This window comes from Protopterus annectens, chromosome 10.part0 (genome assembly GCF_019279795.1).
Source record: "Protopterus annectens isolate FY-2018-M chromosome 10.part0, PAN1.0, whole genome shotgun sequence".
Lineage (NCBI taxonomy): Eukaryota > Metazoa > Chordata > Ceratodontiformes > Protopteridae > Protopterus > Protopterus annectens.
This window is the reverse complement of record NC_056744.1, coordinates 531,306,914-531,328,385: the sequence shown is the minus strand read 5'-3', so window position 1 is coordinate 531,328,385 and position 21,472 is coordinate 531,306,914. Positions and strand designations below refer to the sequence as shown.

Genomic DNA, 21,472 nt, shown 5'->3' with positions numbered 1-21,472 from the left:
TAAGACTTTTTTAACTGAAGTATGCTAAACAGTGACTTCCCAGAGCCTAAGAAGAATTGCATGTAATTACTGGTTCAAAAGTAGCGATAAAAATTCATTGCACAAATGTAAAACCCAGCAGAAAGAATCAATCAAAAATATCACAGCCCTGCTTGTATGAAATGAACACGTTAAAAGAACATACTGGTGATCCTAAGAACCAAGAAAATGCAGAAAAACAAATAAGAAAAGGATTTACTTAGGTTGAATGACAAACAAGCCAGCATGGTGAAGACATGATTAGATGGTTTCCTCCAGGTCATATGACTAACTGGGATTCATAAATGAGTACTTTTAGCTAAGTGTTACCCAACATTATTGGGTGTATTTGTTTTAAATTTTCTGTGTTTTACAGAATGAAGCTAGTCATGCATCTAAATTAAATGCAGCCACACTTAGAGTTTATTTGAATATCTAGTCATATTACCCCATTCCATGACACAAATGTTCAACAAAAGCAACCAATCATATTGTGTAGTACTTTACTCATAGCTGGCCTTAGGCATAGACCAACTAGGTGGCTGCCTAGGGTGCCGCTCTATCAAGGGCACTTTTCTAGTAAAATGGATGGTGTAAACAGACCCAGAGAGGGGCACCAGGTTATGTGTGTATGTGTGTGTGTGTGTGTGTGTGTGTGTGTGTGTGTGTGTGTGTGTGTGTGTGTGTGTGTGTGTGTGTGTGTGTGTGTGTGTGTGCGTGTGTGTGTGTGCTTGTGTGTGTGCCTGTGCATGTGTGGCTAAGTTAATTTACAATTAACTGACATCCCTTGCAAACTGTATCCTGTTTTTCACCTAGACTATGTTGAACAATGCTCCCTGAAATGGATGAAGGGCTTACTGATAGTGTATGAATGGCATGTTAAATATGTGCATAGTACCACAGCTAAGCTTGAAAATGTTTTAAGTTTTAGACCTGAAGTTATACCCATTTGCTCTGGATATAAGTTATATAATGCTGTTGTGTGTCTAGAATTGTTCCACAGGCATGTAAATTGTTGCAGCATATTAGTGTTTTTTTAAGGCTTATACAGCATTATACAGAGTATTCATCTCCACATGTTGTGTACTTTCATTCTTAAGACAGAGGTACAAATACATTTCAAGTCTTCAGTAAGGTCACTGGCTGAAGTTATGCTACAGGCATAATTCCTTACCAGTTGGGTTGACAACTGGTTCTGGTGCCATCTGGACTGATCCTCCATTTCCAAGGTCTACCATTATCAGCTGTTTCCATTGTTTTTCTGTAAGTGAGTCCACCTTTTCAATGGTTGAACAGGCCCAGCCAAGAATGAGGGCTTCTTTGATTCGCCATACTTGCTGGCTAGGTACCTTATAATCGTTCCAAGATGATTTTCTCCCTTGCCTTTCATGGCTGCCATCAATTTTTGTATGAGTCTTAAAAAACAATTAAAAAATGAATTTTGAAATAATCGTACAAAATGAACTTCAGTTTGCAAGTTACTTTCATTTGCACTATAATTGATTTAATACACTATCCTAACCTGGAAGTTTCATTTTCAATAGAGTCCTGGGAGGAAATATTATCTATAGTTCAATTTACAAAGAAAACAGTAAATGACAAGTCAACAGGGTCATGCAAACACTTAGAACAAATGATGAAAATAATTTATACAAAATTATCTACTCAGATTAAATACCGTCCTTGACAAAGGTAACCAAATGAGGATACATTTTGTGATTAACAATCTCCATATGTATAAAATTTAATATTCTACAAAGACTGTCAGATGATAAGCATGGAAGATGAGCTACCACTACTGCATCTACCTAGCAGAGAAGTCAGAGTTTACTGGAACGGTGCAAAACAGTAACAGTGCAGATGAGACTGACAATGGAGAATATAAATACAGACGACAGAATACTGAGCTGTTTGAAAAAGTTGCATAATCCAGGTAATTCTACAGTTGAAGGATCAGTTAGATTGCAGTTAATATTTTATTTATTTATTTATTTATTTGTTTTAATGAAGGACTCAAATTAATTATGTTTAGATATGTACCTAAGGTTGTGTGTGAATCTGTTCTAGAGTTTTCCATAGTAACTGGGAAACAAAGTTATAAATTTATTTTTAGTCTTTGGGATGTTTACTAATTTGCCTACAGAAATGTGACGTTCATTGGGGTACTGCCATGGATAAAACACAGCAGTCAGAGGAAAATAACAGAATTAGAGACAGATGGCAACAGGAATCTAGTCACTAAATGCTCATCAATCACAGACAAGGATGTTTGCTGACACTAACATAAAATCTTGTAGCTATTTTCAATTTTGTAGAGGGGTGAAGTTCTGACTAGAGCTCAGTTGACCAGATTTTAATTAGTGACTCAGGTTCCTCATAGATCTCACATGGGAGGGTGAACTATTGAAAAATAAAAAAACTCTTTGCATATAAAATAAAATGTAACTCTCAAGAGGCACAAAAATATATTGCTAAACTTAAAAGGGAACTAGTGGCTAAATTTAGCTCTAACTTCACCCCCTTTCCTATCCTACATTCCCAGATCTGCTACCTACATCAACACCTTTCCTCAAATCTCTCATGAACAAATCCTCAAGGCACTATCCAAGGCAAAGAACACTACTTTTAAGTTGCCGGATAACATATAAGGCTGCCTATTGGCCAGCTTGAAACAGGACCTGTCAGTTCCCCTACAGAGGTTATTCAGTGTCAGCCATCAAACAGGTTTTGTGCCAGATGAATGGGGGACAGTAACTGTCATCCCCTTGCACAAAGATGAGGCATCAAGGGACCTAGGAAATTACAGACTCATAAGTCTGATCAGCCTCATCTGTAAGGCTAAAAATAGGATCATTAAGGAATTAATGAATAAGAATATAAGTAACCTGCAATCTCTCAACCCAAGCCAGTTTGGATTTGTCAAGGGCAGATCTCTCCTACTTTATCTTGTTGACTTCATCAAGAGGGTTACTGAAGCACCGGATGAGGGTAAATCACCCACAGCATATCTTGACCCCCAAGGGCATTCAACACCATCCCACACACAAGTATCATAGATAAACTATCCCAGCTAAATGTTAATCCCAATGTAATTTGTTGGTTAGTGAACTGGCTCATGAATAGGATCCAAGAAATTAGGGTGGGCTACTCTACCTTCTCCAAAAGAGCTGTCATTAACAGTGTACCTCAGAGATCAGTCCTTGGGCTACTCCTCTATGGAATTTACTTCTCATAGGTCAAAGCTACTGTTAAGAGTTTATGGCTGACCAAGTCTCCAGATGACTGTAAATTTGGTGCCGTCAAAAACTCCCAGGAGGACAACAAGATTCTTCAAGAGGGCATTTCCCAAATCCATAGCTGGTGTCAAAACTATGGATTAAAACTAAATGCCATGAAATGTACAATAGTATCTTTTGACAGACAAGACATCCCTTGTAACTATCACACTGACAACAGACCCCTAAAAATTGATCCATAAGCTTGGATCCATGGGAACTTCTATGGACAATGAATTGTCCTTCAATCACCATGTATTCACTACTGTAAGAAAGTCCTTTTTAGCTCACAAGTTATTACTAAGAGTATAGCGACCAGGTCCAAAAATTAGATAATTCCACTGAGTTCTCCACTCATCAGGCTGTTTATTGAGTATAATGTCCCATTCAGTGTGTACCTGTCCAAATATCTTTTACAACTTGAATGCCCACAATGCTTTCTTACTAAGAAAATCAAGGGCCTACATCATAAAAACTATGTGGACCATGTATCAACTATTGTAATAAAGTCCTTTTTATTACCCAACGTATTATTAAGGGTATGGCATCCACATCCAGGGATGTGATAATTCAAATGTCTTCAGCACTCACCATGCTGATCAATGGGTATAATGCTCCCTTCTGTATGTACCTGCCCAAACATCTGACTCACTTTAAATGCCCACTGTGTTTTTTACTAAGAAAATCAAGGGCCTAAATCATAAAAACTATGCATAGTAGATCAAAGTCTTGTTCCTTTTCTCTGTATCATACAGGCTACTGAAAGACAATCTCTGTCTCATCTACAGACCCTCAATAGACCCTATCCTGTCAAACATGCTACACGTTTGCAAGTCCAGTAAGGGCTCTAAATCTCTATTGCAACATAAATATAATATGTTGGGAGGAATAAATATGTATCACGGATAATACCACTTCATATAATCACCCTCCTCTCCACATAAAGCAAAATACTGACCTTACACTATCCAAACATAATCCAGATGAAAGGATGGGCAGCCATAAATTCACCTCTGGATTAGCACCCATGCCCCTCATGGACAGAGAAACATAAATGTCCTGCTTGTCTTTATATTATTCGGACTTAAAATATAAGGGCTAAAATCTTCATGGGAATGTATGGTTAAGATTCAAAAGATCTTCATGAATCCTCATGAATCAGTAGAGTAGTAAGTGCCTAGGCACCTGTAAACCTGTAGGGGGTTATTATAGCAATAACCAATGACATCTGTGTGGTATACTGAAGATTTACCCATGGCTGGTGTGGTTTAATCATGAGGGTGAAGCTCAAGGGATAAAATAAAGCCAACCATGGGTAAATCATCAATATATCACACCACAAAGTCGGTTATTGCTATTATACAATGACATGGAAAATACTTACCTTTCTTAAATAATGTCTTTGTATAATGTTTGTGCTATCCTTAGTTGAACTGACATCCACTGATAAAGAAAAAAACATTGAGATGCTAGCATCCACTGAAGAATTCTCATATGAAATCTTGCCAGGGGGGCTAGAATTATGGCTACTGATACTGACCCCAAGAATTGAAGAATCAATCAGGCTGAAATTCTTGTGCTGTGAACAATTTTTATGACATGGAATCTCAATGTCTGTACTCCAGCTAGAGGAAGTGAAGGTGTTGCAGATACTGTCTTGAAATTGCCCTTATGAACTCCAGTATTTGAGATGGCTGCATTTGCGATTTATTGTAATTCCTAGGAGGGAGCAAGTTCGGAGTGCCTGGTCTCTCGCTATTATGAGTAGATGCCTGGTAGGGGCGGTGATGAGCCAGTTGTCTAAATACAGAAACACTTGGAATCCCTGTAGTCTCAAGTGAGCTACCACCATTGCCATGCATTTGGCGAACACCTTGGGTGGCTGTGATGAGATCAAATGTCAGGGATCTGAACTGGTAATGACTGCCTCCCAGCCAGAAGCATAAGAACCTTTTGGACTGCCTTTCATTTTTATGTGATAGTACACATCTTGAAGGTTTATCAAGCACATCCAATCATCCTTGCCTAGTCTGATGGACTGAACTGTGGCCATCTGAAACTCTGAGTGTCGAACTGACTTGTTCAATTTGCTGAGATCTGGAACTGGTCTTCAGTCCCCTGTTTTCTTTGGCACTAAAAATAATCCTGAGTAAGTTCCAGATTCTCTCTAGTCTGGTGGGACCTCTTGGATGATTCTTTTTTCTATCACCTTTTGAATTTCTAGTGCTGCTGCTTTCCTCTGATTGGGTGGAACATTGGGAAACTTTTGTTAGGATAGGGGTGGAATTGAAAAGGGTATTACATAACCTCTGGAAATAATCCTGTGCACCCATGTATCATTTGTTATATCTAGCCAGGCTCTCTGGTGCAAAGATAAATGACTTTTAATTGCCTCCAAAGGGGGATAATTAAGCCTCCTTTTAGGAGCGCTGGTAGGACCTGTTTGAGAACATGTCTCTAGACCCTTGGTTTTGTGGGACACCTCTGTTGTGTGGGTGGTGGATTCCATTAGAATTTCCCCCTCTGCCTCTGGGGAACCATCTTGAACCACATTTTCTGTCCCCTTCATTGGTTCCTAGAGCAGGTTCTTTGAGGGGTCAAAAAATGTACTCCTACTGCAGAGAGAGTCTTTCCATCTTTTTCACACCTGCAGAGTGTGTCCTTCACTTTGGGGCCAAATACGGAAGATTTGTCAAAGGAAGCACTGACAAAACAAGACTTAGGCTCTGCAAAATCACACAAGTGCATCCAGGCATGCCTCCTTATTCAGACGCCTGAACCTGTTGCCCTTGAGGTATCCTCAGCTACATGAGAGATAAGCCTCATGGACAAATTTGAAATGGACTGAAGGGTTGCCAACTGCAAGGCTACCGAAGCTTGAGTCTCAGCAGTAGTGGTCCCTGAAAGAATATTTGACAGTTCTTTTATCAAATCTGTTTGCAACCTAGTGAAATGTGCCAAATAGTTCAGTGACCTAACAGCAAAAGTTGCTGAAGTTCCGCAACCGGAAGTTCCTTCTTCATGGCTGCCGCCATGACCATGGCATCTACTGGTACACCCTTGCTCCAGAATTCCCTTCCTGTCAGTTGTGCCAGAATTAGGTCTGGTCTCTTGGGGATAGGTTCAGCCACATCAGGTTCCTTCCATGCCCACTAAGAGATCAAATCAATTTTATTTTATTTATTTATTTTACATTTGTTGACCGGGCTAGTCTAACTGGATACATGTCCATTTTCAGTAGAGGCCCGGGGAGAAAAGCTCCAGGAAAACACAAAAAATTAATAAGCTTTACAAAGTAAGAAACAACCATTGTTACATAAACATTATAACAAAATAGCAAAAATTAATTAAATAAAAAAAAAATTTTTTTTTCAATAGTTGTACATAGATATACTATTCAAAGTAAACAATAACAATAATATACATATAAAGATAGATCTGTATGCAGAACATAGTATATAGAGGTATTGTAGGGAAGATTGTAGTGGATGTAGGCTGAAAATAAGAGTAAAGGAAAAATGTTAGTCAGGGTTGGTACAGGAGCATAACCAGTGGTTATTGAGAAATAGTTTTAGATTACTTTTAAAAAGTGGGAGTGAGGTCTGAGATGTAAGGTCAGGTGGTAGTTGATTCCATACTTTTCTGACAGAGTTAGAGAACAAGGAGTCGCCTGCTGAGTTTTTTGATTTGGTAGTATTAATCAACATTTTGTTTGAGGAGCATAGGTTCTTGAGGTTATTATATGGTAAAATGAGGCTAGAAAGTATAGGAGTGTTGCTAGGTTGATACAGGGTTTTATGGGCTATTGTAATTTGGTGAAATTGAAGCTGGTTAAGAAATTCTAACCAGCCTACTTGTTTTAGATTCAGACAGTGATGAGTTCTAAAAGGAGAGCCGGTAGCAAATCTAGCAATATTATTATATGATATAGCTAGTTTGTTGAGTTTGTTTTTAGAGAGGTTGGTGTATATGGGAGAAGCATAGAGTAGGGTTGAGATTAAGTGGGTTCTGGCTATAGCGGTCCTAGCTACTGGTGTAAGAAAGGGTTTGATTCTGTAGAGGGATCCTAGTTTTCTGTTAACTAACTTTATAGTGGTATTTATGTGAGTATCAAAGTTTAGGTTATCGTCAATTTTAATTCCTAAGAGTTTGGTGGTTGGGTCAGGAGAAATAAGAGTACCATTATTGGATGTGAGAGTGAAATGTAGAGGGGTGGACTTTTGGGTTGGTGTGAAGAGTAATAGTTTAGTTTTCTGGGGGTTGAGGAGGAGGCAACAGTTAGAGAACCATTGTTCTACAGTGTTGAAAGCTTTTTGTGTAAGAGACTGAAGTTTGGCCTGGGAAGTGGCTGAACAGATTATAGTAGAGTCGTCTCCCTATTGAATGCAGGTGGAGAGTGGAATGGCTAAATGAAGGTCACTGATATAAATGGAGAACAGGAGAGGGCCTAGTATGGAGCCCTGTGGAACTCCTAGTGAGATAGGAAGAAGATTTGATAGTTTATGTTGCCAGAGTACAGCCTGTTGTCTGTTTTCAAGGTAAGATGTAAACCAATTCATAGATAGAGGGTCAAGTGAAAGGGACTTCAGTATGTGTAGAAGGAGTTGGTGATTAACCATGTCGAAAGCTTTAGATAAATTAACAAAGACTGCAGAGGAAAGAATATTTTTGTTGCCGTTGTTGTTGATGCAGTTTGTGAAGGATAGCAGGGCAGTGGTGGTACTGTGGAAAGGGCGGAAACCACGTTGACAGTTAGCTAGTAGGTTGTGATGGAGAAGGTGGTTAAGAAGTTGATTGTGAATGCACTTCTCCATTATTTTTGCAAGTGGGGAGAGTAGAGCTATGGGACGAAAGTTGGAAAAGTCATTGGAGTTCCCACCTTTATGTAGTGGGATGATATGAGACATTTTCCAGATAGATGGGATAGTACCTTCCTTCATGGTTCTATTTATCAGTATGGAGATGGGATAAGCAATAGCTTTATCTCCTTTTTGCAGGAACTCTGCTGGGAGTTTGTCAGCTGAGGGGGTGGTAGGTTTTAGCTTTTGGAGTAGGGAGCAAATGTAGCTTGCGGGTATTGGTTCTAAATGAAATAATGGGGGGTGGGATGGTAGTGGGAGTAGGCAGATTAGAGGTATTGGGGATAAATGGTTTGCAAGAGTTTGGATAGTATCAGTAAAGAAAGAATTGAAGGCATTGGCTGTTTGTATTGGATTTTTAGGGTTGGAGCCTAGAGGGTTAGGGGTGATGGTTTCTCCTGGGTATAGAAGTTTGTTAATACTAGTCCAAAATTTTTGTGGTTCCTTGAGGGAGGATTGTTGTAGTTGGAGATAGTAGTTCTTTTTGTCTAGTAGGATGGCTTTTTTGTATTATTTCTATGTTGCCTAAAGGTTTGGTGATCTGTAGGATTCTTAGTAGTACACCATTTTGCCCAGGATTTGTTTCTGCGAAGGATTAGTTGCCTAGTATTATTTGAGAGCCAAGGGGCTGGTTTAGTTTTATTTCTAATATGGCATGTTGGGGCATGGTGGTCTAGGATCATTAAGAAGGTGGAGTTAAAGTATTCAACTGCTTTATTTATAGGGAGAGATTTTAAAGGTGTCCAGTTGCATTGTTTAAGTTCTGTTTGGAACAGCTCCGGGTTAAAGTGTTTTTCGGAGCATACTGTTCTGATAGTGTTAGGGATAGTTAGGCTGGTTTTATGTCTGATAATATATATTAGCGAATAGTCACTTAGGTCATCTGGAAGGGTTCCTGTAGTATAGGTTTGATGAGGATTATTAGTGAGTATCCAATCCAAGGTATTTTCTTTATTGTTAAGTTTATTTATTCTGGTTGGGGAGTTTATAGCTTGCGAGAAACCATAAAGGTTAATAAGGGTGGTGGGGTTAGTGCTGCTACATGAATTCCAATCTATATTAAAGTCTCCTAGTACTATGGTTTCTTGAGGGAGGTTAGAAGAAAGCCAATTTAGGATGCATTCGAGTATACTATTGTTATTTCCTGGGGGAAGATAGGCGCAGATGATGTTTATGGCTTTGTGTATGTTAAGCTGGAATTTAGAGATAATAATTTCGGCATTATTGTCTAAAGGTAGGTTAAGATTTACAGTGCTAACTTGTAGTTCTGCTTGGTAGAGAATTGCTACTCCTTCACCTTTTTTTGATTGTGTGGTCTAGTCGAATTATGCTATATCCTGGGGGGAGTGATTTCATTGTCTTTTATTGTGGGTTTTAGCCATGTTTCTGATAAACAGAGGATGTCAAACTGGTGGACATCTAGAAGGGCATGAACTTGAGCTATTTTATTGCAGATACTGCGTATATTAAGATGAGCAATAGAGAGTGAATTGGAAGGTTTGGTCGATGGCTGGGGGCTACAGTTTGTACTGGTATGGGTAGAGTTTGGGCCAGGGTTAGGATGAATGTCCCCATCTATTAAGGAGTGGAGGAATGTAAAGTGCTTAGGTTGGAGAGGCTTACAATAGTAGTTGAACAATTATTTAGTTTTTAGGTTGCTATATTTGATGTCAACTAGTCGATGATATTTAGCTAGTAAGTAGCTGGGTTTGCAAGTGAAATTTAGAAAGTTTGGAGATATGGCTAGTGTTGGCATTAAAGTGTGTTTGGAAGGGAGGAGGAGGGTAGAGTAGAGGGGTTGAGTCAGACCAATATTAATAGTTGTGATTGTTATGGCGTGATTGAGAAGAACTTAATATAGATGGTGAGGTGGGAATTTAAAGTTGAGATAGGTTTTAGAGGTAGATTAGGATGTGTGCCAGTAGGTGGTGTATGTTACCAAAGGGGATGAGAGATAAAGTATCAGGGGGTGTGTTTAAGAGATTGAGGCTGGGTGTGATAAAGATGAGATTAGTGTGATTGGAGTAGGTGTACAGGGGATGTCTCTATAGGGGAATAAATATTGGACCACTGGGGGAGGGTGGGAATTGGGGGCAGTGTAGGGGAGCAGAGTGAGCCCGAAGGGCGAACGGAGCGGGTAGAGACAAGAGAGTGGACTATCGAGGATGACATTCTGTAAAGTGGGAGAATTCTGCAGGTAGGACTGAAAGTGAGAGAATGTAGAAGTGAGTTAGAAGCTAGTAAGAGGAAAGTACGGATGTCAGAGAGGTAGAATAAGGTTAAAGGTACCCTAGAACAAGGGTGAGAAAGGTAAAAGAGTAAGTCTGTGAAGAGTAAAAGCTGAAAACAGGGTTGGGGAGGTATAGTAAAGAAAATAGGTGTAGGAATTGATATGCAAAAAGCTTATGGTAAGACACCACCTAGTGGCCAGTCACTTAATTGCAGCAAACTGTTCACATACAAGGGTATCAGGCTACAGGAGAGAGGGAGTTAGGCTCCTTATTAAAAAGAGAGAGAGTAGGCTGGATATAAGGGTTAGCTAAAAAGAAAAGAAAAAATGATAAATGGGGGGGGTTGTTGGCTGCTGGCTAACCTGTGTAGGAAGCTTGCCTAACCTAGCAGATTCTTTCAACATTAAATATTAGTACAAAGTTCTGGTAGCTGTATCAGCACATACTTTCACTGTCTTAAAAAAGGTTGGTCTCTCAGGGAGCTGGTGGGTAAATTCCTAGTTCAGACTAGTTTTCAGAGGCGTCCAGGAGGGTGATTTCTGGTGTTAAAGTACTGGGATGTACTGGTTCACAAGGTGTAGGTCAAGCGCCCGAACAGAGTACGCAGCAGCCAGGTACAGGGCAGGAGAGCTCATCAGTAGGTGGAGTTGCCCAGGAGGTAAAAGGGCCAGATCCAAATGCCTCCAGGAACACTGATTTCTCCAGGGAAGGTTGTGGGAAGACCAACCACCCAGTTGCTTGAGGATTTCCAAATGAGATGTCTTTGGGTGGTGATCTAGGGACCATTCCCCTTCATCAAAATTAGTGTCTTCTGTGATAGATTCCTGTGGGGAATCTAATTGTCTTCTTTTGCACTCTTTCTTCCAGGGTACCTTTTCGGTGGGATGTTCTGGGGAAGAAATGGTAATACCCTGCTGGGTAGCTTGGGGGGGGGGGGTTGGACTGACTGTCCCTGTGGAGTCGAATGTTGAGGCTCAAGGTGCAGAGACACATGAGATGTTGAAGGAAGATCCGAGGGAGGAGAACCCCCCCCCTCCTCAGAAGCAGAGAACACTCTCCATTACCTCAAAGGCAGACTGTCGCAGGGAGAAGGAAGGCAATGGAGACAAGAAGCCACACTTTCACTCCAACAGTTCTGTCTGCCCTGAAGGCAATCCACCTGAGGCAGAGGTTGGAGATGAGCTGTCCAAATCCAAGTTTCTGAGGGGCAGAGATGGCTTTGAAAATTGTGGAGTCAACTCCAACACCTCAGATCCGACCGAGACACTATGGATCCGAGAGGCACTCAGTTCTGAACTTAACAGAGCCGGGGTGCTCAGAGAAACCCTTGGTTCCAAGGACACAACTATCCTTGGATCCAATCCAGATGGTCTCAGCAAACTTGAATCCAAGGACTCCGAAAGAAAGAGTCAAACTGGAGAAGGAACCGATCCTGGAGGGGTAGATCTGGCCAAGACTTTCTGACCTGAAGGGGTAAGAGCTGAGAGAACTCCCATCTGTATCTGCACCAAAAAAAAACGTCCTCATCATTCTATCCACTTCGGCTTTGGTGAGACTCCTAGAAGAACAAGATGAAGCAATTCATGGTGATTTGGAACATTGTCACTCTAGGAAGGAAGAAGGGACCCTAGACAGCACTGAGTCTAAGGAGGGAGAGGTCCAAGGAAGTGATTTATGATCTGACATACTTGGATCCAAGGATGTTTTAGGGGATCCTGTCAAAGTCATTCAGCCGAAAGGCTTTAGATCTGACGTGAATTATTATTTATTTATTTATTTTTTTGTGGAGGCTCCTTTGAGGACAGAGTCGAAGATCCCTACTTCTTCAGGAACTTTTTTGTAGCCTCCTTTGAGGTGATCTTAGGGAGATGAACCCCAGATATGGCTTCCTAAAATGTAGTAGGCAGGAGTCTCTTTAGAATTAATTTATTTTTACAGTCCACTACTGCTCATGGATTAAATCTCTTGTAAATACTGAATTCTACATTAAGATGCTCTGGGCTTAAACAATAGATGCAAAGACCATGAGCATCTGAACAAGACAGCTTATGGCCATACTTCCTACACATTTTGAAGCTTTTTTCAGACATTTTGAAAAACAAAGATAGCGAGAATTTTTTTTTTTTTTGTTTAGAAAGTGTAAGGAGGAATAAAAAAGTACCAACAATGGTATGACAGAATACACCAATGGTGTAACAAGAAAATGTTTCAGACAAAGCAAAATGTATATTTTAAAGTTTTAAAATGTTAAGAAAAAGATATTAAAATTAAGAAAAAAAAATACCAGCAATGGTATTCGAAAAAATACACTAAGTGTACAAAGGGATAAATAGGAAGAAAACTTATCTTTAAATTCACTCAAGAGCAAAGCTGACCACATCTATTCACGAAAACGGCAAATGAGATCTGAGGTTTGTTAGGGGTTACTGCATTATGGGTATGGAGGAGCTCAAGAGTTTCCATTGGCCACGAGCTATAGTAACAGCCGTGTTAGATCCGAGGTTTGGATCCAAACCCAGTTGTTGAGGAATGAAAATTGACATCAGATCTACTTTTAAATTAGTCTCAACAACTTTTACCATTAAAGTAAAAAAGTGACATCCCCTTTTAAAAGTAATTAAAAGTCAGGTGACAGTCCATAAAAAATTTCCTAGCTTTAAAATTATTCTTTCACAGCAAAAGTACAACTTCTGTCATAAAAACGTAAAGTGGAAGGTTCCCCCTTCCCCAAAGGGAACTTAACTGCCCAACACTGGAACATTAGTTGACTAACTCCCCAAATGCCTGCAAGAGGTGCGTTCTTTGACAGCAGGAAAGCTCAGTAGGGCTTGGCACCCAAACCTGACTTTTTAACCCACTCAGAGATAACGGTTTTGGCATGTGGAAGGTGCCCTGAATGTTGGCCAGCTATATCCTTGGCAGGATATGGCCCATGTAGCTAAGGCTATTCCAGCAATGATCCATGTGAAGAACATCTATTTTACATCAAAAATCTAAAGAAGAATGTATACTGATAATATAACTAATGTAAAATAACAACACATATTTAATATTCTAAGTGCAGTAATGCACTCCAGAGTAGACAATAGGCAAATAATGGACCTGCCATGATTAGAGAGTACTGACAATGTTCATGAGCAGTCCATTATTTCCCTGTACCTCCCATTCCCTTTGATATTACTGCTTGCTTAATCCTCTTCTGGTTTCTTTCAGTTGCAATATTAAGAAACAGTTACCATCTGCACCGTTAAATAAATGAAAGCAGCTGCGTTTTGGTAGAAAGAAATGTAATAAAACTTTTAAGCTTGTTTTTTCTCATGTCTTTTATGACATTCTCTGTTTTGTTTTCTTATTCACAAATCACTGAAATTTGTGATTAAACTTAAGTTCTAGTCAGACAGCTCTATACTTTTTATACATAGATAAAATGATTATCTCATTTTTTTCTCTAAACTGTCATTAACTAGGTAATTAAGGATAGAGTAACATAATACTTCTTACCACGAGATCAAGGAAAGTTGTATCTTCTTCATGCAAAAACTGATCAAAGTGTGTGTAAAGTACCTGAAAAGAAAACTCACAAGTTAGTTGTGTGCACATTCAGACTTGTGCGCTGTAAACATTTTAACTCATGCTCCTGGCATTATGAATCATATACTTTCAAACTGGTACTTCTTCCAATCATTCATGTTAGGCATTCAAAAAGTTTTGAGTTCTTGCTGCAGCCGCTGAAGACCTTGTGATCACCATTTTCTAACAAAGAACCTTTAGACCCTGATGCACATAGCTGACCTTTGGCATAGGCCAACTAGGCAGCTGCCTAAGGCGCCGCTCTACCAGGGGTGCTTTTCCAGTATTCTTTTGGTGTAAATAGACCAGGATGGGGGCACTGGGTGGTGTGGTAGGCACCGTGAAGCCCTTTTGCCTAGGGCACCAGTTGTCTTTCATACTGGCAGGATCTACTGCAGTTCATGCTTAAGGTGTTCTGCGCCCCAACTCAGAAAACATTTCTGATTATTTTCACCCCCAGTTTCCTTCAGAAAACTGTTTGCTGTACCCACCATCCCTTCACTGAGAGTGTTGCTTCACATTTTCTTTAAACATTGTGCTGTTTTCAAGCTGTCCATTTTTTACATATCCTGTTTTCTAACCCATTGTTAGAATAGTTTACTTTCTTTCATTGTACTTAAAATCTGACATATCTCATCTTCTGCATCATTTCCCCAACAGTATTCCTACTATGTTAACTTAGTTTCTTTCCATGCTTCTGAAAGAGAACCCACATTCTGTTTATTTCCCCTTTACAGAATTCCACAGAGGTGCAAGTACAGCCACTCCAGGTATCTCTAAGGAAGGAGGTCTTGAATGAACTGAGAAGGATTTGTCAGAGTCTTCATCTAATTGACACAAAAATAGCAGGTATTACAGTTTTGAAGAGATGAAGTCCCATCTGGTGGTTTGCCTAATGTACTCCTTATTCTATTAGAGTTAATATCAAAGTAATATAATTTAGTATGTTGAGCTTTATGTGATGTGATATTGAATTTCATGTATCATTATACAATTTTTGTCAAATTTTATTGTATGTATTGTATGTATTTTTTACTATGTGGAGCTTTTCTCCCCGGGCCTCCGCTGAAAAGGGGCAATGCCCAATCGGACTCTCCCTGTAAACAAATGTAAAATAAAATAAAATAAAAATAAATAAAGTTGCACCGCCAAAAAAGGGGACAACTTACATGACTGTCAACCATTTCAGCATCACTCAAATGCAGTGAATGCAACAGCTATGTTTCCAAATGACAGGATATTATAAATTATTTTTGTTACATCAAAAATTCTTACTGATGAAGATTCTTTTATTCCTTTATATTCCTGTTCAAGCATTAGGCTACATTTTTACTTGATATATAATAAATTTAATAGCTGCCAGACATGATTACTTTAAAGATAAATGTTTCTCATTATTAAAGCGCATTGTGATGAACCCAGAAAACTAGCTTCATAGTCATTACTTTTAACAGTTTTACTCCAATGGGTTACAAACTGTGTGAATTCTACTGGTAGGTAATGGACATTCAAAAGAAGTCTATAATAAAAACAAAAGCACTTAAATTAAATTTTTGTCGTTTCCATGTGTTTTATAATGTACCTGGCCTACCACTTCAAGAATGACTCACCAGGGCCGAACTTTGGTCAACTAGTGCCCTAGACAAAAGGTCTCCACAGAGCCCCCTCCCCAATACCACTCGGTGCCACCATCCTGGTCTACCTACACCATCCAGATTACTGGAAAAGCGCCCCTAGTAGAGCGGCGCTCTACTTAGCCTGTGCCTAAGGCCGGCTATGGGACTCACTATACTTGCTTAGAGGACTAGTCAAGGAATCTGTTACTGCTGGCTAGTGATGAACAAGGTGAGCACCATCTTTCAAATGGGCTTATCAACTAGGAAAAGGGAATGAACTAGATCACCTCATTAATAGTAATTAGGTCTGGTTTTCTAATACGCTGACTGGTGTAATGCCTGGGTGAAGCTAATGACTGATCAATTTCAAGAACATTCATTTAGTTTGGGCTTGCTGTTGAGAGCACAACTGCAAGCAAAAAAACAAAGTGCTACTTTGCCAGCTACAGTATTTTCAATATTTTTGTGTTTCCTCATCAATTTGAGATAGCAGTCAATTTTATATGATACTTTTATTCAATGTTATAGGCAATTAAACTAAGAGAACCCTTCTGATATACTACTAACATGCAAGTATTATCCAACTTGACTTTCCAACAGTACTGAAATTACGAGAATAAGAAGTTATGTACCTACCATAACGTTCCATGTTAGTTGTCTTCTTCTCGCCTTCTTTCTTGCTTGTTGGGTTCGGAGCCAACCTTCGGCTCTGACTCGGCCATTTTCTAAAGCTCGAGAGCTACTTACTGGCTCGAGGCCTCCCTATATCCCACAATGCCTGACACTAGATCCCCAGATCTCATTTGGAAGACCTAACACCATCATAATACAAGAGGACAACCATCCCAATAGCAAAAACTTCAGCTACAGGGCTGAAGAGAAAGGTAGAGGACATAATCGGTAAAGACTCAGCCAGTGACAAGACCTGTAGGAGGACTCTTCTCGGTCCATCTAGGCTAGGGGGATAGAGGGTAGGATGCAAGAAAGAAGGCGAGAAGAAGAGAACTAACATGGAACGTTATGGTAGGTACATAACTTCTTAATGTTAAGTTGTCTCTCTTGCCTTCATTCTTGCTGGTTGGGACAGCGTCCCTAGCACCTTAGTCCTGGGTGGCTCATTGGAACAGACTCTTGAGCACAGTGGAACCAAAATCAGCTCTGCTCCTAGAGACCAGATCCAATTTATAATGTGAAATGAAGGCATGAGGGGTGGCCCATGTGGCCGCCGCACAAATGGCTTCCATAGGTAGTCTTGACTGAAAAGCTACTGATGTAGCTAAAGTCCTAGTAGAGTGGCCTTTAGGTTTAGCAGGGAGTTCTTTATTCCTCAACTGATAAACAAGGGTAATAATACAGGACAACTACCTGGATAAGGTTACTTTAGACACTGGTCGACCCTGCTTACCCTCCGCATAGGACAGGAAGAGTTGGTCTGATTTCCTTATTTGCCCAGTCCTATGCAAATAGAAATGTAATTGCCTATGAACATCCAACTGGTGTAATTTGTGTTCAGCTTTGTTGGAATAATTTGGAAAAAAGACTGGCAGATCGATGGATTGATTCAAATTATTTTCAGAGGGGACCTTAGGAAGGAACGAAGGATTAATCCTGAGTGAAACTCTATCCTTATGGAAAACTAGGTAAGGAGGAAGAACACAAAGGGCTTGAAGTTCAGAAACTCTCCTCGCTGAAGTAATGACCACCAAAAAGAGGGTTTTCCAAGTAAGCAATTTCAAGGAACAGGAAGCTGTCGGTTCAAAGGGAGGCAGTATCAAGGAAGCTAGGATCAAATTTAAGTCCGACGGAGGTGGGGGGATCTCTCACTGGAGGCCTGAGCAAGATTGTTCCTTTCAGAAAGGGACATGATGCTGGTTTCTGAGAGGCCCGTATGGAAATTAGAGATTGCCGCTAGCTGAACTCTAATGGTGGCAGAAGAGGAGCCCGCTTGAAAAAGTTCTGCTAAAAAGTCTAGGACGTTATGGACAGGGGCCGTGAAGGGATCTATATTTCTAGCCTCTGCCCAGAAAGAGAAACATTTCCACTTACTAGCATAAGTCTTCCTGGTTGTAGGTTTCTGCGAAGAAAGGATAATCTCACGCACTGAATGGGAAATACTGGGAAGCCTGGTTAAGGCTGGAAGTGGAGCAACCAAGCAGTGAGGTTGAGAGACTGAAGAGATTGATGCAGCCTGCCCGACTGATGGATCAAGAGGTCCGGAACTGGGTCCAGATTCCAAGGCTGCTCTAGAAGGTGATGATGCAGGAACGGGAACCAGATTTGTCGAGGCCAGTAGGGGGCAATGAGGATCATCCTGCACCCCAGCACGGTAGCTTTCTGAATTAGTTTGGGAATTAGGGGAAAGGGTGGGAATGCATACAGAAGTCCCTGGGGCCAATCGTGAACTAGAGCATCTCTGGGGAAGTGTCCGGGAAGAGGGAAGAGAGTGAAGAAACTGTCGCACTTGCTGTTGAGAGGAGTTGCGAAAAGGTCTCAGCAAGGCTGACCCCATTTGCGGAAGATTTTGTCTGCTACTGTCCGATTGAGAGACCACTCGTGAGGCATGAGAATAGCTCTGCTTAGCCTGTCCGCTATGACGTTGGACTTCCCAGGGATGTGCGTTGCTGTCAGAAACCGTTGAGAGGAGATTGCCCACTGCCATAGTCTGAGTGCTTCTCGACATAATGGATAGGACTTGGTTCCACCCTGCTTGTTGATGTACCACACTACAGACATATTGTCTATCTGAATTGCAATGGTCCCAGTGGGTAGAGAGTTCTGAAGAGCTTGCAACGCTAAAAGCACCACCCTCATCTCCAAGACGTTTATGTGCAAGTGGTACTCGTGGGGTTGCCAGGTGTCCTGGACAGTCCTGCCCTGAAAATGCCCCCCCCCCCACCCAATCAGGGAGGCATCCGTGGTCACCGTGGCAACTGGAGGAGGAAAGACAAATGGTCTGCCCTGGGGTACTGATGGACAGACCATCAACCAAGCCAAGTGGTCTTTGCATGATTGTGTAATTATTATCTTGTGAGACAAAGGAAGTTGTTGAAAGGACCATTGGATGAAAAACATCCATTGGAGAATCCCCATGTGAAAACGAGCCTGGGGAACTAATATGATCGCTGCTGCCATGAGACCCAAGGTTTTTAGGACGAATTTGGCCTGAATCTTTCTGCATCCTAATAATACCTGTACATGTCGGTGAATGTCTGCCACTCTGTCTACTGGAAGTCTTGCAGACAGATCTTCCGTATTTAATCTTGCACCTATAAAGGTTAAAGACTGACAAGGCAACAATGCAGACTTTTTGAAATTTATTGAGATACCTAGGTTGGAGCATGTTTGGATGGTATAATCCCTGGCTCTCAGCAACTGATGTCTGGTGGTAGCAGTAAGGAGCCAGTCATCTAGATATGGAAAAACCTGGAATCCTTGCCATCTCAGGTGAGCAGTAACCACTTCCACGCATTTGGTGAACACCCTGGGGGCTGTGGTGAGACCAAAGGGCAGGGCTCTGAACTGGTAATGACTGGCTCCCAGCTGGAAGCGGAGAAACCTTCTGGAATGCCTGTCCATTTTGATGTGGTAGTACACATCCTGAAGATCTATGGAGCATATCCAATTGTCCTGACCCAAAAAGGGTAGAATGGACTGAAGTGTGACCATCCAGAACTTTGTTCTTTGAACAGACTTGTTTAGTCTGCTGAGATCTAAAATGGGTCTCCAGTCCCCTGTCTTTTTTGGTACCAAAAAGAACTTTGAGTAAATTCCGGATCCTTGCTGGTCTGCTGGGACTTGGATGGCCTGTTTTTTTAGCAGTCTTGAAATTTCTTGTACTGCCTGTTCCCTTAGACTGGGTGGAACATCTGGGATGGGGTTGTTTGATTTTAAGGGGGTGTGGACAAACGGGATTTTGTAACCTCCGGATATGATAGACTGTACCCATCTGTCTCGAGTGATGAGATGCCAGGCTTCTGGGTACAGAGACAACCTTCCCCCAACTGCCTCCGAAGGTGGACAGCCGGGCAGCCCCTCAGGGGTGCTGGAAGGGCTTGTCAGAGAAAGATTCTCTGCTGCCCTGATTCTGCGGACCCCCTCTGCCCCGCAGGCGGCATCTATTGTTGATTCCTCCTCTGCCTCTGGAGGGAAACTCGCCACGTGTGTCAGGCACAGCTCCCTGGGGTTTCTGGAACCACATCTTTCCACTCTTCTGACCCTTAGGGTATGGTCTAGAGGGAGTGGAAAAACAGACTCCCACGGCAAAGAGAGTCTTGCTTTCCTGCTCACACCTGGTAAGGGTATCTTTCACCTGAGGTCCAAACAGAGCCGAACCATCAAAAGGGGTGTTGGTCAAGGACGCCTTGAAGGGATCAGTGAAGTTACATAACCGCATCCAGGCATGTCTTCTCAAAGCCACGCCTGTGCCTGCGGCCCTACTCGCCCCATCAGCCGCATACAAAATGAGCCGCATGGAGGAGTTGATGATAGAATTAAGAGTCGCCAGCTGGGAGTTTATCTTGTCTTGAGCCCCCGCAGCTGATGGATCTTGCAGGGTATCTCCTAGCTCCTTGAGGAGATCCCTCTGAAGACGGGTGAAGTGGCACAAATAATTCAGTGACCGCATGAAGAAGGTCGCTGAGGAAAACATCCACTTCCCATATCTATCCATTGTCCTAGACTCTTTATTAGGGGGATGGACAGGTACAGAAGTGTCAGCCAACTCCTTTTTCGTGGCAGCTGCTACCACCATGGCATCAATGGGGGCACCCTTAGTCAAAAACTGTTTATCTTGAGGGGCCGTAATAAACTTAGTGGGCCTGCGGGGGGTTGGTCCAGTGTGTCCAGAGCTGACCACGCCTTCCGAGCCACTACTTCCATCAATGGATCGAAGGGCGGAGACACCCAGAAGGTGGAGGGGCGAGAACCAAACGCTTCCAAGTATACCGACTCGTCCTCAGAAGGGTTAAGGGCAGATCAGTTCCCCCTCTGCTTAAGGATTTCAAGGATGTCTGAGAAAGAGACATCTTCAGAGAGGGATCTTGGGGACCCTTCCGAATCCTCCAAGTCAGTATCTGACGTGACAGACTCTGGGGAGTCAACATGTTTCTTCTTACATTTCCTCTTTCAAGGGGGCTCCTCTGAAATCTCAGGGGAGGCCTTGGAAGAGGAAGATACACCTAGTGGGATGACCTGGAGCATTTGACCCCCTCGCTTGTGGTCTGGAGGAGGGTCAGAGACCGAAGCAGGCACCCTGGGGGGAGGAGCTAAAGGGGCTGATCGAGGTGCAGACTCAGAAGTCAGCACGCTCCTCATGACCTCGAAGGTGCCCCTGTCTGGCAGAGAAGAGGGCCCCCGCTCCGAAGAGACAGGAATCCTCTCTGGCACCAAAAGGGACGGCTCCGAGGCCGATGTAGGAGCCGAGCTTACCTGCGACAAGGCTCCGAGAGGGAGAACGGGGCCGGACAAGGGTCCGATGCCACTTGCCCCCTCGGAGCCATCAAGGGAGTTTCAGCGCCCAGATCCCTCCAAGGACAGAACCATTGAAGAAATCAGAGCTGACGAAGGAGCCGAAAGGGGAAGCATTGGCACCGACGTCTCCAGGATCCGAGCCCCAACAAGCTCCAGCTCCGAACTGACAGGAGGAGTCGGAGGAGGAACTACTTCAGAAACAGGAACAGCCACAGCCTGATGAGGAGGGCTAGTTAACGTTTTAGCCAGGGCCTGCGATTTGAGGAGTCTACTAACCACTCTCTCCAAGTCATGATCGGATAGCCTCAAGGACCGAGAAGAATGGGACCGATGGCTCTGTTCAGACTGTAGCAAAGGCGATCCCGAAGCCGAGCGAGTTTTAGTAACCCCCTGAGAATCAGCTTGTTCCTACGCTCATGCAGGACTCTCGGACT

At 42.1% G+C, this 21,472-nt stretch overlaps 1 protein-coding gene across 1 annotated transcript in view; it reads right to left on the bottom strand.

Annotated features, from left to right (window-relative positions):
* The window catches only part of RGSL1 (regulator of G protein signaling like 1), a 1,267,980-nt gene that overhangs the window by 1,034,342 nt on the left and 212,166 nt on the right, over positions 1-21,472 (bottom strand). Inside the window, exons 5-6 of the mRNA XM_044086788.1 lie at positions 13,885-13,947; positions 1,193-1,433 (exon numbers count right to left, since the gene is read on the bottom strand). Of these exons, the coding sequence (XP_043942723.1) occupies positions 1,193-1,433; positions 13,885-13,947 (304 nt within the window). The remainder of the gene's footprint in view (positions 1-1,192; positions 1,434-13,884; positions 13,948-21,472) is intronic.